General features: G+C 52.0%; 1 protein-coding gene across 1 annotated transcript; it reads right to left on the reverse strand.

Annotated features, from left to right (window-relative positions):
• Positions 1 to 9,606: 9,606 nt before the first annotated feature.
• Positions 9,607 to 21,344, reverse strand: LOC138371537 (fap1 adhesin-like). The gene is made up of 3 exons (XM_069336415.1): positions 21,293 to 21,344; positions 20,198 to 20,208; positions 9,607 to 11,589 (listed from the first exon to the last, which is right to left on the reverse strand). Exons 1-3 carry the CDS (start codon positions 21,342 to 21,344, stop codon positions 9,607 to 9,609), a joined length of 2,046 nt encoding a protein of 681 aa, XP_069192516.1.
• Between the last annotated feature and the right edge of the window lie 228 nt (positions 21,345 to 21,572).

Raw genomic sequence — 21,572 nt, forward strand, 5'->3', positions numbered from 1 at the left:
AAACGTTTCTGGATAATTTAATATGATCTCAATTAAGTATACATTCAATAGCAATGTGAACATCAATAGCAATATGAAATTACACAAAACCCTCCTTACCCTTCTCTATAAAATTCGCTGTTCGAGTTGATGCCCAGGGGAGAGAAGGAGGCCACTGAGTGTTGGTGTTGTCGTGAAGCCGCCTTGGCCATTACCTGAGAGAATGTGAACATCTAAGAGATATTAGAAATATGTGTTGCATAGTAAACCGCACATTGTTTGAGTTAGGAAAATATTATCTGTTAAATATAAATGCTGTTCTTAAAACATTCCCCCTATTTTACACCCGCAAGATAACCTAAGTTTTAAAGGATTGACGAATGTTAATCTTCGTGTTTGAGGAGCTGTTCACTTGAGACAGTTAAGCAAGCCCCAGCTGTGTCTGGGTACAATTGACAGGATGAACAACCCAGCGGGGTTTCTTCCTATTGGGGAGTGTTGTACATGCTGCTATAGCGGTGTGTCCACTCACAGGATGAGTGGCGCTGCCCAATACTGTCACTATGGCGGTGTGTCCACTCACAGGATGAGTGGCGCTGCCCAATACTGTCACTTTGGCGGTGTGTCCACTCACAGGATGAGTGGCGCTGCCCAATACTGTCACTATGGCGGTGTCCACTCACAGGATGAGTGGCGCTCCCCAATACTGTCACTTTGGCGGTGTGTCCACTCACAGGATGAGACGCGCTGCCCAATACTGTCACTATGGCGGTGTGTCCACTCACAAGATGAGTGGCGCTGCCCAATACTGTCACTATGGCGGTGTGTCCACTCACAGGATGAGTGACGCTGCCCAATACTGTCACTATGGCGGTGTGTCCACTCACAGGATGAGTGGCGCTGCACAATACTGTCACTATGGCGGTGTGTCCACTCACAGGATGAGTGGCGCTGCCCAATACTGTCTCTATCGCGGTGTGTCCACTCACAGGATGAGTGGCGCTGCCCAATACTGTCACTATGGCGGTGTGTCCACTCACAGGATGAGTGGCGCTGCCCAATACTGTCACTATGGCGGTGTGTCCACTCACAGCATGAGTGGCGCTGCCCAATACTGTCACTATGGCGGTGTGTCCACTGACAGGATGAGTGGCGCTGCCCAATACTGTCACTATGGCGGTGTGTCCACTCACAGGATGAGTGGCGCTGCCCAATACTGTCACTATGGCGGTGTGTCCACTCACAGGATGAGTGGCGCTGCCCAATACTGTCACTATGGCGGTGTGTCCACTCACAGGATGGGTGGCGCTGCCCAATACTGTCACTTTGGCGGTGTGTCCACTCACAGGATGGGTGGCGCTGCCCAATACTGTCACTATGGCGGTGTGTCCACTCACAGGATGAGTGGCGCTGCCCAATACTGTCACTTTGGCGGTGTGTCCACTCACAGGATGAGAGGCGCTGCCCAATACTGTCACTATGGCGGTGTGTCCACTCACAAGATGAGTGGCGCTGCCCAATACTGTCACTATGGCGGTGTGTCCACTCACAGGATGAGTGACGCTGCCCAATACTGTCACTATGGCGGTGTGTCCACTCACAGGATGAGTGACGCTGCCCAATACTGTCACTATGGCGGTGTGTCCACTCACAGGATGAGTGGCGCTGCACAATACTGTCACTATGGCGGTGTGTCCACTCACAGGATGAGTGGCGCTGCCCAATACTGTCACTATCGCGGTGTGTCCACTCACAGGATGAGTGGCGCTGCCCAATACTGTCACTATAGCGGTGTGTCCACTCACAGGATGAGTGGCGCTGCCCAATACTGTCACTATGGCGGTGTGTTCACTCACAGGATGGGTGGCGCTGCCCAATACTGTCACTATGGCGGTGTGTCCACTCACAGGATGAGTGGCGCTGCCCAATACTGTCACTATAGCGGTGTGTCCACTCACAGGATGAGTGGCGCTGCCCAATACTGTCACTATGGCGGTGTGTTCACTCACAGGATGGGTGGCGCTGCCCAATACTGTCACTATGGCGGTGTGTCCACTCACAGGATGAGTGGCGCTGCCCAATACTGTCACTTTGGCGGTGTGTCCACTCACAGGATGGGTGGCGCTGCCCAATACTGTCACTATGGCGGTGTGTCCACTCACAGGATGAGTGGCGCTGCCCAATACTGTCACTTTGGCGGTGTGTCCACTCACAGGATGAGAGGCGCTGCCCAATACTGTCACTATGGCGGTGTGTCCACTCACAAGATGAGTGGCGCTGCCCAATACTGTCACTATGGCAGTGTGTCCACTCACAGGATGAGTGACGCTGCCCAATACTGTCACTATGGCGGTGTGTCCAGTCACAGGATGAGTGACGCTGCCCAATACTGTCACTATGGCGGTGTGTCCACTCACAGGATGAGTGGCGCTGCACAATACTGTCACTATGGCGGTGTGTCCACTCACAGGATGAGTGGCGCTGCCCAACACTGTCACTATCGCGGTGTGTCCACTCACAGGATGAGTGGCGCTGCCCAATACTGTCACTATGGCGGTGTGTCCACTCACAGGATGAGTGGCGCTGCCCAATACTGTCACTATGGCGGTGTGTCCACTCACAGCATGAGTGGCGCTGCCCAATACTGTCACTATGGCGGTGTGTCCACTGACAGGATGAGTGGCGCTGCCCAATACTGTCACTACGGCGGTGTGTCCACTCACAGGATGAGTGGCGCTGCCCAATACTGTCACTATGGCGGTGTGTCCACTCACAGGATGAGTGGCGCTGCCCAATACTGTCACTATGGCGGCGTGTCCACTCACAGGATGAGTGGCGCTGCCCAATACAGTCACTATGGCGGTGTGTCCACTGACAGGATGAGTGGCGCTGCCCAATACTGTCACTATGGCGGTGTGTCCACTCACAGGATGAGTGGCGCTGCCCAATACTGTCACTATGGCGGTGTGTCCACTCACAGGATGAGTGACGCTGCCCAATAAACTCGCCCCTCTAGGCAAAACCTAAAAAAAAAAAAAAAAAACAGCCTGACCAGAGCTGGACTTCCACAACACGCAAATTACTCCAGCAAGTCCCAGAATGCAGCACGACTCACATTAGTCACTATTTGTTGCCAAAGACATGACAGAACTAAGGGAAGTGCCAGTTTCGGTTTATTATAGCTCAGATTAGTTGGCCAATGATTCTGTGGCTTAGATCAATCTTTAAGGCGTATGAGACCACCACCCACAAGGGTAAGTGGGGATATATTATTAATTACCTAAATTTCATGTGTAACACCTGTACTTTACATGTTATCGTCAGTTTTTACGGTGTAACTTGTTGGCAGGTAAACTGTGGCCGCATGAGACATCAGTTGATCCGGGACATCCCAAGACCACGCGGACGCCACTAATACGTGTCGAGTATGGGAGGACGCCACTAATACGTGTCCAGTACGGGAGGACGCCACTAATACGTGTCCAGTACGGGAGGACGCCGCTAATACGTGTCCAGTACGGGAGGACGCCACTAATACGTGTCGAGTATGGGAGGACGCCACTAATACGTGTCGAGTATGGGAGGACGCCACTAATACGTGTCGAGTATGGGAGGACGCCACTAATTCGTGTCCAGTACGGGAGGACGCCACTAATACGTGTCGAGTATGGGAGGACGCCACTAATACGTGTCGAGTATGGGAGGACGCCACTAATTCGTGTCGAGTATGGGAGGACGCCACTAATACGTGTTCAGTACAAGAGGACGCCACTAATACGTGTCCAGTACAAGAGGACGCCACTAATACGTGTTCAGTACAAGAAGACGCCACTAATACGTGTCCAGTACAAGAGTACGCCACTAATACGTGTTCAGTACAAGAGGACGCCACTAATACGTGTTCAGTACAAGAGTACGCCACTAATACGTGTTCAGTACAAGAGGACGCCACTAATACGTGTCCAGTACAAGAGTACGCCACTAATACGTGTCCAGTACAAGAGGACGCCACTAATACGTGTCCAGTACGAGAGGACGCCACTAATACGTGTCCAGTACGGGAGGACGCCACTAATACGTGTCCAGTACAAGAGTACGCCACTAATACGTGTCCAGTACAAGAGGACGCCACTAATACGTGTTCAATACAAGAGGACGCCACTAATACGTGTCCAGTACGGGAGGACGCCACTAATACGTGTCCAGTACAAGAGTACGCCACTAATACGTGTCCAGTACAAGAGGACGCCACTAATACGTGTCCAGTACGGGAGGACGCCACTAATACGTGTTCAGTACAAGAGGACGCCACTAATACGTGTCCAGTATGGAAGGACGCCACTAATACGTGTCCAGTACAAGAGTACGCCACTAATACGTGTCCAGTACAAGAGGACGCCACTAATACGTGTCCAGTACGGGAGGACGCCACTAATACGTGTCCAGTACAAGAGTACGCCACTAATACGTGTCCAGTACGGGAGGACGCCACTAATACGTGTTCAGTACGCAAGGACGCCACTAATACGTGTCCTGAACGGGAGAACACGTGTCCGGGGTGTATGATGGTGGAGGCCCAGCCAACACTATACAACAGCTGAGGCCATTTTAATATTATAACTAACCTGGAGTAGTGTACCTTAACCCATTAGAAATTAAATCTACCGTTTAATTACAGTAAAATTAAAATAAGACCCGCTAAAATGTGTGAAGGGAAGTTTACTGGTGAAAATTAATTATCAAAAACAGTCGGTCACAGGTATTATATACAATTATATACAATCTTTTGAATTAATCATCTAATCTATCACAGGTAGATTTCACCACACACTACAACCAAGACTAACACCCACAACTCACCCTACAACCAATACTACCACCCACAACTCACCCTACAACCAAGACTACCACCCACAACCCCCCTACAACCAAGACTACCACCCACAACCCCCCTACAACCAAGACTACCACCCACAACCCCCCTACAACCAAGACTACCACCCACAACCCCCCTACAACAAAGACTGCCACCCACAACTCCACCCACAACCAAGACTAACATCCACAACTCCCCCTACAACCAAGACTACCACCCACAACCCCCCCTACAACCAAGACTACCACCCACAACTCCACCCACAACCAAGACTAACATCCACAACTCCCCCTACAACCAAGACTACCACCCACAACCCCCCCTACAACCAAGACTACCACCCACAACCCCCCCTAAAACCAAGACTACCACCCACAACTCCCCCTACAACCAAGACTACCACCCACAACCCCCCCACAACCAAGACTACCACTCACAACCCCCCCTACAACCAAGACTACCACCCACAACCCCCCTACAACCAACACTACCACCCACAACCCCCCTACAACCAACACTACCACCCACAAACCCCCTACAGCCAACAACCAAGACTACCACCCACAACCCCCCTACAACCAAGACTACCACCCACAACCCCCCTACAACCAAGACTACCACCCACAACTCCCCCTACAACCAAGACTACCACCCACAACCCCCCCACAACCAAGACTACCACCCACAACCCCCCCACAACCAAGACTACCACCCACAACCCCCCCCCCCCTACAACCAAGACTACCACCCACAACCCCCCCACAACCAAGACTACCACTCACAACCCCCCCTACAACCAAGACTACCACCCACAACCCCCCTACAACCAACACTACCACCCACAACCCCCCTACAACCAACAACCAACACTACCACCCACAACCCCCCCTACAACCAAGACTACCACCCACAACTCCCCCTACAACCAAGACTACCACCCACAACCCCCCTACAACCAAGACTACCACCCACAAACCCCCTACAACCAAGACTACCACCCACAACTCCCCCTACAACCAAGACTACCACCCACAACTCCCTCCTACAACCAAGACTACCACCCACAACCCCCCACAACCAAGACGACCACCCACAACTCCCCCCTACAACTAAAACTATCATCCACAACCCCCCTACAACCAAGACTACCACCCACAACTCCCCCTACAACCAACACTACCACCCACAACTCCCCCTACAACCAAGACTACCACCCACAACCCCCCTACAACCAAGACTACCACCCACAACCCCCCTACAACCAAGACTACCACCCACAACCCCCCTACAACCAAGACTACCACCCACAACCCCCCTACAACCAAGACTACCACCCACAACCCCCCCTACAACCAAGACTACCACCCACAACCCCCCTACAACCAACACTACCACCCACAACCCCCCTACAACCAACACTACCACCCACAACCCCCCCTACAACCAAGACTACCACCCACAACCCCCCTACAACCAGACAGCAGAGGCTCAGAGCAAACGTTGGCTGCTATGCCAAGCTTGAAGTAGTCAAGGCTGTGCCAGACCCGCGGCCCACAACGCCCACAATCCCGCCCAGCAACCACGATACTCGACCATACAAACCGTCTCCGCGTGTCCGTATCCCTGCCCGCTCTCTCCTCTCCCATCCATTCTACATCATTTTCTACATCGTAGATCACGTCTACCGCTGCGGGATGGTGCGAGCACTAAACAGTTCCTCAGGTGGAGGTCTCGGGGAGGCGGAAGAGGGTGGATAGGCGCTAGATAAGAATAAAGAGGAGATTGGGGTAAAAGTGTAGCATGGAGGCTTGAGAAACGGAGGTGTGACGTCACACGAGTTACCTACCTCTTTATAAATAACTTGTGGAGTCGCGACCAGCCGGGCGGCCGCCTTGGGGTCCTCCTTGTGCACTCCCTCTGTGTTTGATCCTCTTCTCCCGGGGGCTCCTGCCCCTTGTTTTGTGTCTCCCTCCACTCCTGCACCTCTCTGCGGCTCCTTTGTTTACATCCCAGCCTGGCGCGGGGGCTGCCCTACCTTGGTGCTTCAGCCTGGCCTACTCTGACCCCTTGATGTATGGGGCATGTGGTCCCTACAGTCTACCTGGCCTACTCTGACCCCTTGATGTATGGGGCATGTGGTCCCTACAGTCTACCTGGCCTACTCTGACCCCTTGATGTATGGGGCATGTGGTCCCTACAGTCTACCTGGCCTACTCTGACCCCTTGATGTATGGGGCATGTGGTCCCTACAGTCTACCTGGCCTACTCTGACCCCTTTATGTATGGGGCATGTGGTCCCTACAGTCTACCTGGCCTACTCTGACCCCTTTATGTATGGGGCATGTGGTCCCTACAGTCTACCTGGCCTACTCTGACCCCTTTATGTATGGGGCATGTAGTCCCTACAGTCTACCTGGCCTACTCTGACCCCTTTATGTATGGGACATGTGGTCCCTACAGTCTACCTGGCCTACTCTGACCCCTTTATGTATGGGGCATGTGGTCCCTACAGTCTACCTGGCCTACTCTGACCCCTTTATGTATGGGGCATGTGGTCCCTACAGTCTACCTGGCCTACTCTGACCCCTTTATGTATGGGGCATGTGGTCCCTACAGTCTACCCGGCCTACTCTGACCCCTTTATGTGTGGGCCCACAACACATATGTAGGCTTCTTCATGGAGGCCTATTCTGATTTTTTGTCCTGTTTCTATCCAATCTGTTTATTTGAATATTATCATATTCTCATACCCATCTGGGTATCTCTGTTATTGCATTCTCATACCCATCGGGGTATCTCTGTTATTGCATTCTCATACCCATCTGGGTATCTCTGTTATTGCATTCTCATACCCATCTGGGTATCTCTGTTATTGCATTCTCATACCCATCTGGGTATCTCTGTCATTGCATTCTCATACCCATCGGGGTATCTCTGTTATTGCATTCTCATACCCATCTGAGTATCTCTGTTATTGTATTTAAATACCCATCTGGGTATCTGTTATTGTATTTAAATACCCATCTGCGTATCTGTTATTGTATTTAAATACCCATCTGGGCATCTGTTATTGTATTCTCATACCCAGTTGGGGTATCTATATTAAGGTAGTCTCATATCCCTCTGGGCATCTCTGTATTATTTCATTCACATGCCCATCTGGGTATCTGTAACTATATTCGCATGCCCATCTGGGTATCTGTAACTATATTCTCATGCCCATCTGGGTATCTGTAACTATATTCTCATGCCCATCTGGGTATCTGTAACTATATTCTCATGCCCATCTGGGTATCTGTAACTATATTCTCATGCCCATCTGGGTATCTGTAACTATATTCTCATGCCCATCTGGGTATCTGTAACTATATTCGCATGCCCATCTGGGTATCTGTAACTATATTCGCATGCCCATCTGGGTATCTGTAACTATATTCGCATGCCCATCTGGGTATCTGTAACTATATTCTCATGCCCATCTGGGTATCTGTAACTATATTCTCATGCCCATCTGGGTATCTGTAACTATATTCACATGCCCATCTGGGTATCTGTAACTATATTCTCATGCCCATCTGGGTATCTGTAACTATATTCGCATGCCCATCTGGGTATCTGTAACTATATTCGCATGCCCATCTGGGTATCTGTAACTATATTCACATGCCCATCTGGGTATCTGTAACTATATTCTCATGCCCATCTGGGTATCTGTAACTATATTCTCATGCCCATCTGGGTATCTGTAACTATATTCTCATGCCCATCTGGGTATCTGTAACTATATTCTCATGCCCATCTGGGTATCTCTGTGTTATTATACTCTACTCTTATACCCATCTGGGTATCTGTAACTATATTCTCATGCCCATCTGGGTATCTGTAACTATATTCTCATGCCCATCTGGGTATCTGTAACTATATTCTCATGCCCATCTGGGTATCTGTAACTATATTCGCATGCCCATCTGGGTATCTGTAACTATATTCGCATGCCCATCTGGGTATCTGTAACTATATTCACATGCCCATCTGGGTATCTGTAACTATATTCTCATGCCCATCTGGGTATCTGTAACTATATTCTCATGCCCATCTGGGTATCTGTAACTATATTCTCATGCCCATCTGGGTATCTGTAACTATATTCTCATGCCCATCTGGGTATCTGTAACTATATTCTCATGCCCATCTGGGTATCTGTAACTATATTCTCATGCCCATCTGGGTATCTCTGTGTTATTATACTCTACTCTTATACCCATCTGGGTATCTGTAACTATATTCTCATGCCCATCTGGGTATCTGTAACTATATTCTCATGCCCATCTGGGTATCTGTAACTATATTCTCATGCCCATCTGGGTATCTGTAACTATATTCGCATGCCCATCTGGGTATCTGTAACTATATTCGCATGCCCATCTGGGTATCTGTAACTATATTCACATGCCCATCTCGGTATCTGTAACTATATTCTCATGCCCATCTGGGTATCTGTAACTATATTCTCATGCCCATCTGGGTATCTGTATTATTGTATTTTCATTCAAGTTTCTCCAGTGTTGTATTTTCATTCTACTTTATAATGCATTCTCGTTCATTAAAAAATTCTAATACAGTTCTGTATTCTCATCTAATTTACTTCATTATTGTATTTTAATTTAACTGAATAGTTATCTTATTATCTTTTCGCTTTATATGTTCTTCTTATATGTATAATTATTGGTTACTTCCTGCGCCCCAGTTTATCACTCTCCCTCGTCTACACAGTTCCTTAACTCCTCGTCTACACAGTTCCTTAACTCCTCGTCTACACAGTTGCTTAACTCCTCGTCTACACAGTTCCTTAACTCCTCGTCTACACAGTTCCTTAACTCCTCGTCTACACAGTTGCTTAACTCCTCGTCTACACAGTTCCTTAACTCCTCGTCTACACAGTTCCTTAACTCCTCGTCTACACAGTTCCTTAACTCCTCGTCTACACAGTTCCTTAACTCCTCGTCTACACAGTTCCTTAACTCCTCGTCTACACAGTTCCTTAACTCCTCGTCTACACAGTTCCTTAACTCCTCGTCTACACAGTTCCTTAACTCCTCGTCTACACAGTTCCTTAACTCCTCGTCTACACAGTTCCTTAACTCCTCGTCTACACAGTTCCTTAACTCCTCGTCTACACAGTTCCTTAACTCCTCGTCTACACAGTTCCTTAACTCCTCGTCTACACAGTTCCTTAACTCCTCGTCTACACAGTTGCTTAACTCCTCGTCTACACAGTTGCTTAACTCCTCGTCTACACAGTTCCTTAACTCCTCGTCTACACAGTTGCTTAACTCCTCGTCTACACAGTTCCTTAACTCCTCGTCTACACAGTTCCTTAACTCCTCGTCTACACAGTTCCTTAACTCCTCGTCTACACAGTTCCTTAACTCCTCGTCTACACAGTTCCTTAACTCCTCGTCTACACAGTTCCTTAACTCCTCGTCTACACAGTTCCTTAACTCCTCGTCTACACAGTTCCTTAACTCCTCGTCTACACAGTTCCTTAACTCCTCGTCTACACAGTTCCTTAACTCCTCGTCTACACAGTTGCTTAACTCCTCGTCTACACAGTTGCTTAACTCCTCGTCTACACAGTTGCTTAACTCCTCGTCTACACAGTTCCTTAACTCCTCGTCTACACAGTTCCTTAACTCCTCGTCTACACAGTTCCTTAACTCCTCGTCTACACAGTTCCTTAACTCCTCGTCTACACAGTTCCTTAACTCCTCGTCTACACAGTTCCTTAACTCCTCGTCTACACAGTTCCTTAACTCCTCGTCTACACAGTTCCTTAACTCCTCGTCTACACAGTTCCTTAACTCCTCGTCTACACAGTTCCTTAACTCCTCGTCTACACAGTTCCTTAACTCCTCGTCTACACAGTTCCTTAACTCCTCGTCTACACAGTTCCTTAACTCCTCGTCTACACAGTTCCTTAACTCCTCGTCTACACAGTTCCTTAACTCCTCGTCTACACAGTTGCTTAACTCCTCGTCTACACAGTTGCTTAACTCCTCGTCTACACAGTTCCTTAACTCCTCGTCTACACAGTTGCTTAACTCCTCGTCTACACAGTTCCTTAACTCCTCGTCTACACAGTTCCTTAACTCCTCGTCTACACAGTTCCTTAACTCCTCGTCTACACAGTTCCTTAACTCCTCGTCTACACAGTTCCTTAACTCCTCGTCTACACAGTTCCTTAACTCCTCGTCTACACAGTTCCTTAACTCCTCGTCTACACAGTTCCTTAACTCCTCGTCTACACAGTTCCTTAACTCCTCGTCTACACAGTTGCTTAACTCCTCGTCTACACAGTTGCTTAACTCCTCGTCTACACAGTTCCTTAACTCCTCGTCTACACAGTTCCTTAACTCCTCGTCTACACAGTTCCTTAACTCCTCGTCTACACAGTTCCTTAACTCCTCGTCTACACAGTTCCTTAACTCCTCGTCTACACAGTTCCTTAACTCCTCGTCTACACAGTTCCTTAACTCCTCGTCTACACAGTTCCTTAACTCCTCGTCTACACAGTTCCTTAACTCCTCGTCTACACAGTTCCTTAACTCCTCGTCTACACAGTTCCTTAACTCCTCGTCTACACAGTTCCTTAACTCCTCGTCTACACAGTTCCTTAACTCCTCGTCTACACAGTTCCTTAACTCCTCGTCTTCCTCATCTCTACCTTCTTCTTTCTTCAGTTATTTCTTACACTTCTTTAATGAGTCATTCGTTATTTATTTATTTATCTTATATTATTTTCCGTTGCAATTGTTTATTTTGTTCAAGAGTTTTCAGCCGTTTTCATGCATGTTCCTTGATGCATGGTCGACTACTTCCTGCAACCCGTCCTCAGACCAGTCCATTCCATCCAGTGGTCGACCCCAAGTACGCATTCATAAATCTTAACATGCTGTTTATTCTTAGCAGGAATTTTTTCAAATATACATTAATAATATTATTATATTACAATATTGTACGTATTTAGGCACTGGTTAGATTAGGTGTTTAGGTTCTGTTGACGATTATCTGTATTTCAACCCGTCCTCGACTCAAGTCCATTCCATCCAGCGGTCGACCCCACAGACGCATTCATAAATTTTAACTTGCTGTTCATTGAAATCGGGAAATTTCTCAAGTATAAATTAATATTATAATATATTAGCATATTGTGTATATATAGGTATAGGATAGGTTAGGTTAGGTGTTTAGGTTCTGTTGGCGATTATTTGTATTTGTAGTACGTGGGTGAAGCATTTACAGCGTTGTGATTCGAACACAAGTCGCCAGTGAAGCACTTGTTCCGGAAGTGTTCGAACGTCAGCAGTTGTGAGTCGTGTGTAAACCGTTTTTCATTCATAAACAGCGGGTGTGGCGGGTGGATGGAATGGTCTTTGGCCTTTATTTATGAGAACGGGCTGCTGGATGGAATGAACTTGGGCTGTGGACGGGTTGCAGAGCCTGATCAAAAATTTTGTTGAAGGTTACTGATCATATTATTTGATTCCCAAATTAATTTTTGTTATATTAATTATATTGTGATTAACAACTATAAACCGATGTAGTCTATATGACAGTAAAGAGAAGCCCTTTGCTGGGGTAGTTTATTGTGACTAATTAGTCAGCTGGCTAAGGTAACAGTTGAAGCCGTGTAACCCCCCGCTTGTGTAGCGGATTGATTTACTCCGCGCATAAACAGGTCCTTTCATCTACTCAGCTGTGTAATTTGAAGCTGTAGATTCACATAAACTGTTGCTAGATGGAGTTTGGATTACTCTTTTCGTCTTGTACCATAAAAATAACATTAGAGCAAATATTGAGGGAAGAAATATATGGAAGTAGCGGAGTGTATTGCTAGGGGGCGGCAGTTTGGGTCCAACGGCCGCTTATAAACGCCGCGGGGATATCCCTCACATTCAAAATTCAATTTAAAAAATATCATATATACGTGTTCGTACATTTATTTAGGAAAAAATAAACTCAATAGGCTTAGACAAAATTTATGTATAATATTTACCTCCAAGGAAGATATAATTACAGCATATAACATAATTGTATAATATATAATCTATGCTAGATTTAGAAGGTATATATGTGATTTATGGAAGTATTACAGATGTGAACAGGTGTTCACTCCCCTCTATGAACATTTCTTGAGCCTCAAATTCGTTCAGAAATTATATATATTGGATTAAAATACAGCCTTTAGAGTTAATAGAGCCGTAAGGCTTTGGTCATTTATTACAATACTTATTAACTGACATGAATAAATTTATGTACAACTCTATAATGATATTGATATTTCAACAATGTATACCATATATGTGTATGTCATACATAAGTGTAAACCATACTTTAGAGAATATTACTTGTATGTGTGTACCATGTGTATAAGTATACCATATGTATCAGTGTACCTTATGAGTATGTACACTATGTGAAGGAATACCATATGTATGAGTATACAAAATGTATGAGTTGTGAAACAAAACATACTTTAAGTTATGTATATTATACCACAGCTAAATTCTGCACATTTATACTATTGTGTTGTGTGAACACTTACACTGGTGTGTTCCTGGGGGACCACCCCTGGAGGACCACCCCTGGGGGACCACCCCTGGGGGACCACCCCTGGAGGACCACCCCTGGAGGACCACCCCTGGGGGCCCACCCCTGGAGGACCACCCCTGGAGGACCACCCCTGGGGGGACCACCCCTGGGGGACCACCCCTGGGGGACCACCCCTGGGGGACCACCCCTGGAGGACCACCCCTGGAGGACCACCCCTGGGGGACCACCCCTGGGGGACCACCCCTGGAGGACCACCCCTGGGGGACCACCCCTGGAGGACTACCCCTGGGGGACCACCCCTGGGGGACCACCCCTGGAGGACTACCCCTGGGGGACCACCCCTGGGGGACCACCCCTGGAGGACCACCCCTGGGGGACCACCCCTGGGGGACCACCCCTGGAGGACCACCCCTGGGGGACCACCCCTGGAGGACTACCCCTGGAGGACCACCCCTGGGGGACCACCCCTGGAGGACCACCCCTGGGGGACCACCCCTGGAGGACCACCCCTGGGGGACCATCCCTGGGGGACCACCCCTGGGGGACCACCCCTGGGGGACCACCCCTGGAGGATCACTCTTGGAGGACCACCCCTGGAGGACCACCCCTGGAGGACCACCCCTGGAGGACCACCCCTAGGGGACCACCCCTGGAGGACCACCCCTGGAGGACCACTCCTGGAGGACCACCCCTGGAGGACCATCCGTGTGGGACCACCCCTGGAGGACCGTCCCTGTGGGACCACCCCTGGAGGACCATCCCTGTGGGACCACCCCTGGAGGACTACCCCTGGGGGACCACCCCTGGGGGACCACCCCTGGGGGACCACCCCTGGACGACCACCCCTGGGGGACCACCCCTGGAGGACCACCCCTGGGGGACCACCCCTGGAGGACCACCCCTGGGGGACCACCCCTGGAGGACCACCCCTGGGGGACCACCCCTGGAGGACCACCCCTGGAGGACCACCCCTGGAGGACCACCCCTGGGGGACCACCCCTGGAGGACTACCCCTGGGGGACCACCCCTGGGGGACCACCCCTGGAGGACCACCCCTGGGGGACCACCCCTGGAGGACTACCCCTGGGGGACCACCCCTGGGGGACCACCCCTGGGGGACCACCCCTGGAGGACCACCCCTGGGGGACCACCCCTGGAGGACTACCCCTGGGGGACCACCCCTGGGGGTCCACCCCTGGAGGACCACCCCTGGGGGACCACCCCTGGAGGACTACCCCTGGAGGACCACCCCTGGGGGACCACCCCTGGGGGACCACCCCTGGAGGACCACCCCTGGAGGATCACTCTTGGAGGACCACCCCTGGAGGACCACCCCTGGAGGACCACCCCTAGGGGACCACCCCTGGAGGACCACCCCTGGAGGACCACTCCTGGAGGACCACCCCTGGAGGACCATCCCTGTGGGACCACCCCTGGAGGACCGTCCCTGTGGGACCACCCCTGGAGGACCATCCCTGTGGGACCACCCCTGGAGGACTACCCCTGGAGGACCACCCCTGGGGGACCACCCCTGGGGGACCACCCCTGGAGGACCACCCCTGGGGGACCACCCCTGGAGGACCACCCCTGGGGGACCACCCCTGGAGGACCACCCCTGGGGGACCACCCCTGGAGGACCACCCCTGGGGGACCACCCCTGGAGGACCACCCCTGGAGGACCACCCCTGGAGGACCACCCCTGGGGGACCACCCCTGGAGGACTACCCCTGGGGGACCACCCCTGGGGGACCACCCCTGGAGGACCACCCCTGGGGGACCACCCCTGGAGGACTACCCCTGGGGGACCACCCCTGGGGGACCACCCCTGGGGGACCACCCCTGGAGGACCACCCCTGGGGGACCACCCCTGGAGGACTACCCCTGGGGGACCACCCCTGGGGGTCCACCCCTGGAGGACCACCCCTGGGGGACCACCCCTGGAGGACTACCCCTGGAGGACCACCCCTGGGGGACCACCCCTAGAGGACTACCCCTGGGGGACCACCCCTGGGGGGACCACCCCTGGGGGACCACCCCTGGAGGACTACCCCTGGGGGACCACCCCTGGGGGACCACCTCTGGGGGACCACCCCTGGAGGACTACCCCTGGGGGACCACCCCTGGGGGACCACCCCTGGAGGACCACCCCTGGAGGACCACCCCTGGGGACCACCCCTGGAGGATCACTCTTGGAGGACCACCCCTGGAGGACCACCCCTGGAGGACCACCCCTTGGGGACCACCCCTGGAGGACCACCCCTGGAGGACCACTCCTGGAGGACCACCCCTGGAGGACCATCCCTGTGGGACCACCCCTGGAGGACCGTCCCTGTGGGACCACCCCTGGAGGACCGTCCCTGTGGGACCACCCCTGGAGGACCATCCCTGTGGGACCACCCCTGGAGGACCATCCCTGTGGGACCACCCCTGGAGGACTACCCCTGGGGGACCACCCCTGGGGGACCACCCCTGGAAGACCACCCCTGGAGGACCAACCCTGGGGGACCACCCCTGGAGGACCACCACTGGAGGACCACCCCTGGGGGACCACCCCTGGGGGACCACCCCTGGAGGACCACCCCTGGAGGATCACTCTTGGAGGACCACCCCTGGAGGACCACCCCTGGAGGACCACCCCTGGAGGACCACCCCTAGGGGACCACCCCTGGAGGACCACCCCTGGAGGACCACTCCTGGAGGACCACCCCTGGAGGACCATCCCTGTGGGACCACCCCTGGAGGACCATCCCTGTGGGACCACCCCTGGAGGACTACCCCTGGGGGACCACCCCTGGGGGACCACCCCTGGAGGACCACCCCTGGAGGACCACCCCTGAGGGACCACCCCTGGAGGACCACCCCTGGGGGACCACCCCTGGAGGACCACCACTGGAGGACCACCCCTGGGGGACCACCCCTGGAGGACCACCCCTGGGGACCACCCCTGGAGGATCACTCTTGGAGGACCACCCCTGGAGGACCACCCCTGGAGGACCACCCCTGGAGGACCACCCCTAGGGGACCACCCCTGGAGGACCACCCCTGGAGGACCACTCCTGGAGGACCACCCCTGGAGGACCATCCCTGTGGGACCACCCCTGGAGGACCGTCCCTGTGGGACCACCCCTGGAGGACCATCCCTGTGGGACCACCCCTGGAGGACCATCCCTGTGGGACCACCCCTGGAGGACTACCCCTGGGGGACCACCCCTGGGGGACCACCCCTGGAGGACCACCACTGGAGGACCACCCCTGGGGGACCACCTCTGGGGGACCACCCCTGGAGGACCACCCCTGGGGGACCACCCCTGGAGGACCACCCCTGGGGGACCACCCCTGGAGGATCACTCCTGGAGGACCACCCCTGGAGGACCACCCCTGGAGGACCACCCCTGGGGGACCACCCCTGGAGGACCACTCCTGGAGGACAACCCCTGGAGGACCATCCCTGTGGGACCACCCCTGGAGGACCGTCCCTGTGGGACCACCCCTGGAGGACCATCCCTGTGGGACCACCCCTGGAGGACCATCCCTGTGGGACCACCCCTGGAGGACTACCCCTGGGGGACCACCCCTGTGGGACCACCCCTGGAGGACCATCCCTGGTGGACCACCCTTGGGGGCCACCCCTGGAGGACTACCCCTGGGGGACCACCCCTGGGGGACCACCTCTGGGGGACCACCCCTGGAGGACTACCCCTGGGGGACCACCCCTGGGGGACCACCCCTGGAGGACCACCCCTGGAGGACCACCCCTGGGGACCACCCCTGGAGGATCACTCTTGGAGGACCACCCCTGGAGGACCACCCCTGGAGGACCACCCCTTGGGGACCACCCCTGGAGGACCACCCCTGGAGGACCACTCCTGGAGGACCACCCCTGGAGGACCATCCCTGTGGGACCACCCCTGGAGGACCGTCCCTGTGGGACCACCCCTGGAGGACCGTCCCTGTGGGACCACCCCTGGAGGACCATCCCTGTGGGACCACCCCTGGAGGACCATCCCTGTGGGACCACCCCTGGAGGACTACCCCTGGGGGACCACCCCTGGGGGACCACCCCTGGAAGACCACCCCTGGAGGACCAACCCTGGGGGACCACCCCTGGAGGACCACCACTGGAGGACCACCCCTGGGGGACCACCCCTGGGGGACCACCCCTGGAGGACCACCCCTGGAGGATCACTCTTGGAGGACCACCCCTGGAGGACCACCCCTGGAGGACCACCCCTGGAGGACCACCCCTAGGGGACCACCCCTGGAGGACCACCCCTGGAGGACCACTCCTGGAGGACCACCCCTGGAGGACCATCCCTGTGGGACCACCCCTGGAGGACCGTCCCTGTGGGACCACCCCTGGAGGACCATCCCTGTGGGACCACCCCTGGAGGACTACCCCTGGGGGACCACCCCTGGGGGACCACCCCTGGAGGACCACCCCTGGAGGACCACCCCTGAGGGACCACCCCTGGAGGACCACCCCTGGGGGACCACCCCTGGAGGACCACCACTGGAGGACCACCCCTGGGGGACCACCCCTGGAGGACCACCCCTGGGGACCACCCCTGGAGGATCACTCTTGGAGGACCACCCCTGGAGGACCACCCCTGGAGGACCACCCCTGGAGGACCACCCCTAGGGGACCACCCCTGGAGGACCACCCCTGGAGGACCACTCCTGGAGGACCACCCCTGGAGGACCATCCCTGTGGGACCACCCCTGGAGGACCGTCCCTGTGGGACCACCCCTGGAGGACCATCCCTGTGGGACCACCCCTGGAGGACCATCCCTGTGGGACCACCCCTGGAGGACTACCCCTGGGGGACCACCCCTGGGGGACCACCCCTGGAGGACCACCACTGGAGGACCACCCCTGGGGGACCACCTCTGGGGGACCACCCCTGGAGGACCACCCCTGGGGGACCACCCCTGGAGGACCACCCCTGGGGGACCACCCCTGGAGGATCACTCCTGGAGGACCACCCCTGGAGGACCACCCCTGGAGGACCACCCCTGGGGGACCACCCCTGGAGGACCACTCCTGGAGGACAACCCCTGGAGGACCATCCCTGTGGGACCACCCCTGGAGGACCGTCCCTGTGGGACCACCCCTGGAGGACCATCCCTGTGGGACCACCCCTGGAGGACCATCCCTGTGGGACCACCCCTGGAGGACTACCCCTGGGGGACCACCCCTGTGGGACCACCCCTGGAGGACCATCCCTGGTGGACCACCCTTGGGGGCCACCCCTGGAGGACTACCCCTGGAGGACCTCCCTTGGGGGACATGAACATTAGGTACTTCTGCATTAGTGCAGCTACCCTAGACTATATGAAGTGGAGAATAGTGTGTCAACAAAGCTAACTAGGTGATGCTAAAAAATCCCCATCACACAGGATGGTTAGTCATACAGAGGCATGTGATAGGCAGTCTGCACTGGCAGACTCCGGATGCATTTTGAGGATATCAACAACACAAGATTCAATAAGGCAGCAGTGGTAATACAAGTCCCCATCTCGCAGGATGGTTAGTCATATAGAGCCATGTGTTTAGTAGCCGGCACTGGCAAATTTTGGGTATACTGTGAGGATATCTTCAAGAATACGATAGTGAATAAAGTAATTGCAAAGCTCCAGGTACCTCATGCCAACTGGTCTGAAAGGTCTAATAACTGGGCATTCAGTGATGTAGTGTGGGAGATCGTGCCGTAGTTCCTGCTCACAGAGTTTGCAACTGGAGTGCTCAGGATTGGGAGACCCGTCACCTGCAGCCACCTGCCACAGGTAACGGTAACCCAACCTGATCCTGGCAACCACTGTGTCGCACAGTCTAGTGGACGTTTTGTGCTGCCCATAGATATAGGTTACAGATCTGAACAGTTCATAGCTTTTTATACTAGTACTTTCAGGTCGTTGGGAGTCAGTAAGTTCTTTCCTATCAGATCTGAGGGTGTCGGGGGATCCAGTTAAACTCTACGGCCAATTTTTGTTTATTTTCAAATCACTCATTTTGAGGTAAGGATTTCTTATGAGAAAAATAATTTCTGAGAGCTTAGAAGTTTGTTAAGGATTTCTTATGAGAAAATAATTTCAGATATCTTAGAAGTTTGTTAATAGTTCTTATGGGCGAAATTCAAAATTGTTCAGAGCTCAGTTTTATGAAAATATTTCAGAGTTCATATAATCATAGGAGTTTATTAAAGAGTGTAAGACCGAAATTTAAAAAAAAAATACAATTACCAGAGAATATTGTCATATTAGTTTTGTTAAGGAAAACAGACATTTTAACAGTTAGTTTTAGTTTTATAGCCATTTACAGCTATTTCACCTGAAAAAGACCGATTTTCTTCAGAGTCCTGTTTAAGCCCCTAAATTCGTCAGAGTCCAGTTCATGACCAAAATTCCAATTGAAGACAAAAATTTGTCAGAGACCATTTTAAGACCGAAATTATTCTGAGTTTCATTTACACCTGCGTTCTTAAAGAGTTCGTATGGAGGAAATTCAAATATTATCAGAGTCCAGTTTAGACCAAAAAAAAATTAACAGAGATCATTTTTAGACTAAATTTGTTAGATGCCGCATTTATAAGGATAGTTTCACTACTAATAGCTCAATTTTAGCCCAATTTTAAACAGTCACATTTCAGACGTAGTAAATTAAATTCAGTCAGTAAATCAGTTCCTGCACCAGTCTCCGCCTTAACCCGCTCTCATAACATCTTTACTAACAGTCCATCCCCCTGAAATTTTAACTGTCATATTTAAAACGTAGAACAATAAGGCACTACGGGCTCACCATAGCCCGTGCTACTTTGAACTTTGTTCCAAGTAGCGAATCTTTAACAATAACAACGTAGAACAATATATCCAAACAATAACCTAGCTCTAGCTCCCGTCCCCACCTTACGTCCCTCTCGTATCTTCTTTAGTACCTAACCAAATCCCTTGAGATTTAAAACATAGCTATTTCAAACGTAGTAAATCAAATCCAAGCAGTTAACACACTCTAGTTCCTGTCCCCGCCTTAACCCTCTCTTATATCTTCGTTAATATCCTATCATTGTTCCTGAAATTTAAACCCGCTGTATTTCATACACAGTAAATAAGATCCAAACAATTACCGAGCTCCAGCTCCTGTCCCCCGCCTTAGTTCATTCGCATATCATCTTTAGTATTTAACTAATTCCCTTGATAATTAAAACATAGCTATTTCAGACGTAGTAAAATACAATAATTTAGTTACCGAGCTTGAGCTCTTGTCCCCCGCCTTAGCTCCCTCACGTATCTAAGTTATTACCTGAAGAATTTTCCTAAAATTTCAACCCGCCACACTTCTAACTAAGCAAGTAAAGAAAATAGAGTTACTGAGTTTCAGCTCCTGTCCTCCGCCTACTTTAGTGTTACAACTCTGTCAATACCCGATCAATTCCCTTGAGATTTAAAAAACCCAACTACATTTTCAGACTCTATAAAATAGATCCGAACAATTACCGAGCTCCAGCTCTTGTCCTGTGCTTTAGTTCAATGTTCATCAAAATCAGATCAAGGCCTCTCCAGTCTATCACAAGTAAACATCATGTCCTTCAATACCCCTTTTTGTATTCAGCTATATAAAGAATTACTAACGTGCTGATGTTCACGCGGTCACACCGCACCCAACCTTCAATACCTTTTGTTTACTCAGCTATGTAATACTCACACAGTCAGATATCACCTTTTCCCTCCCTTACTTTCTCCCTCCCATCCCTTACCCCCCCCTCCCTTAACTCCCCCTTTTATCTCCCCACACTCTTAACTTTCCTCCCTTATCTTCTCATCTCTTACCTCCCTCTTCATCTCGACCATTTTCTAACTTATCCAAATCTTCAATATTCATAGTGTATTTGTATATTCTCTCTGTAACACCCAGGACCTCCCCCCCCCTCCCCCTTAGAGTTCACACCCAGGGAAGCCTTCTCCAAGAGGTCAGCCCAGATGACCACCGGTTTATCTTGTATATTGATTAAAAATTCCTGGGTTAATCTTAGTCAGCATAGTTTCAAGTATGTAATATTTCAGGCAAGGAAATTAGACTCCAGATTCTTATGTGTAAACATCCCTGGAT

Source organism: Procambarus clarkii, chromosome 36 (genome assembly GCF_040958095.1).
Source record: "Procambarus clarkii isolate CNS0578487 chromosome 36, FALCON_Pclarkii_2.0, whole genome shotgun sequence".
Classification (NCBI taxonomy): domain Eukaryota; kingdom Metazoa; phylum Arthropoda; class Malacostraca; order Decapoda; family Cambaridae; genus Procambarus; species Procambarus clarkii.

Coding starts and splice junctions, on each gene's coding strand:
- LOC138371537 (XM_069336415.1), bottom strand. CDS start 21,344: ATGAATATTGAAGATTTGGATAAGTTAGAAAATGGTCGAGATGAAGAG.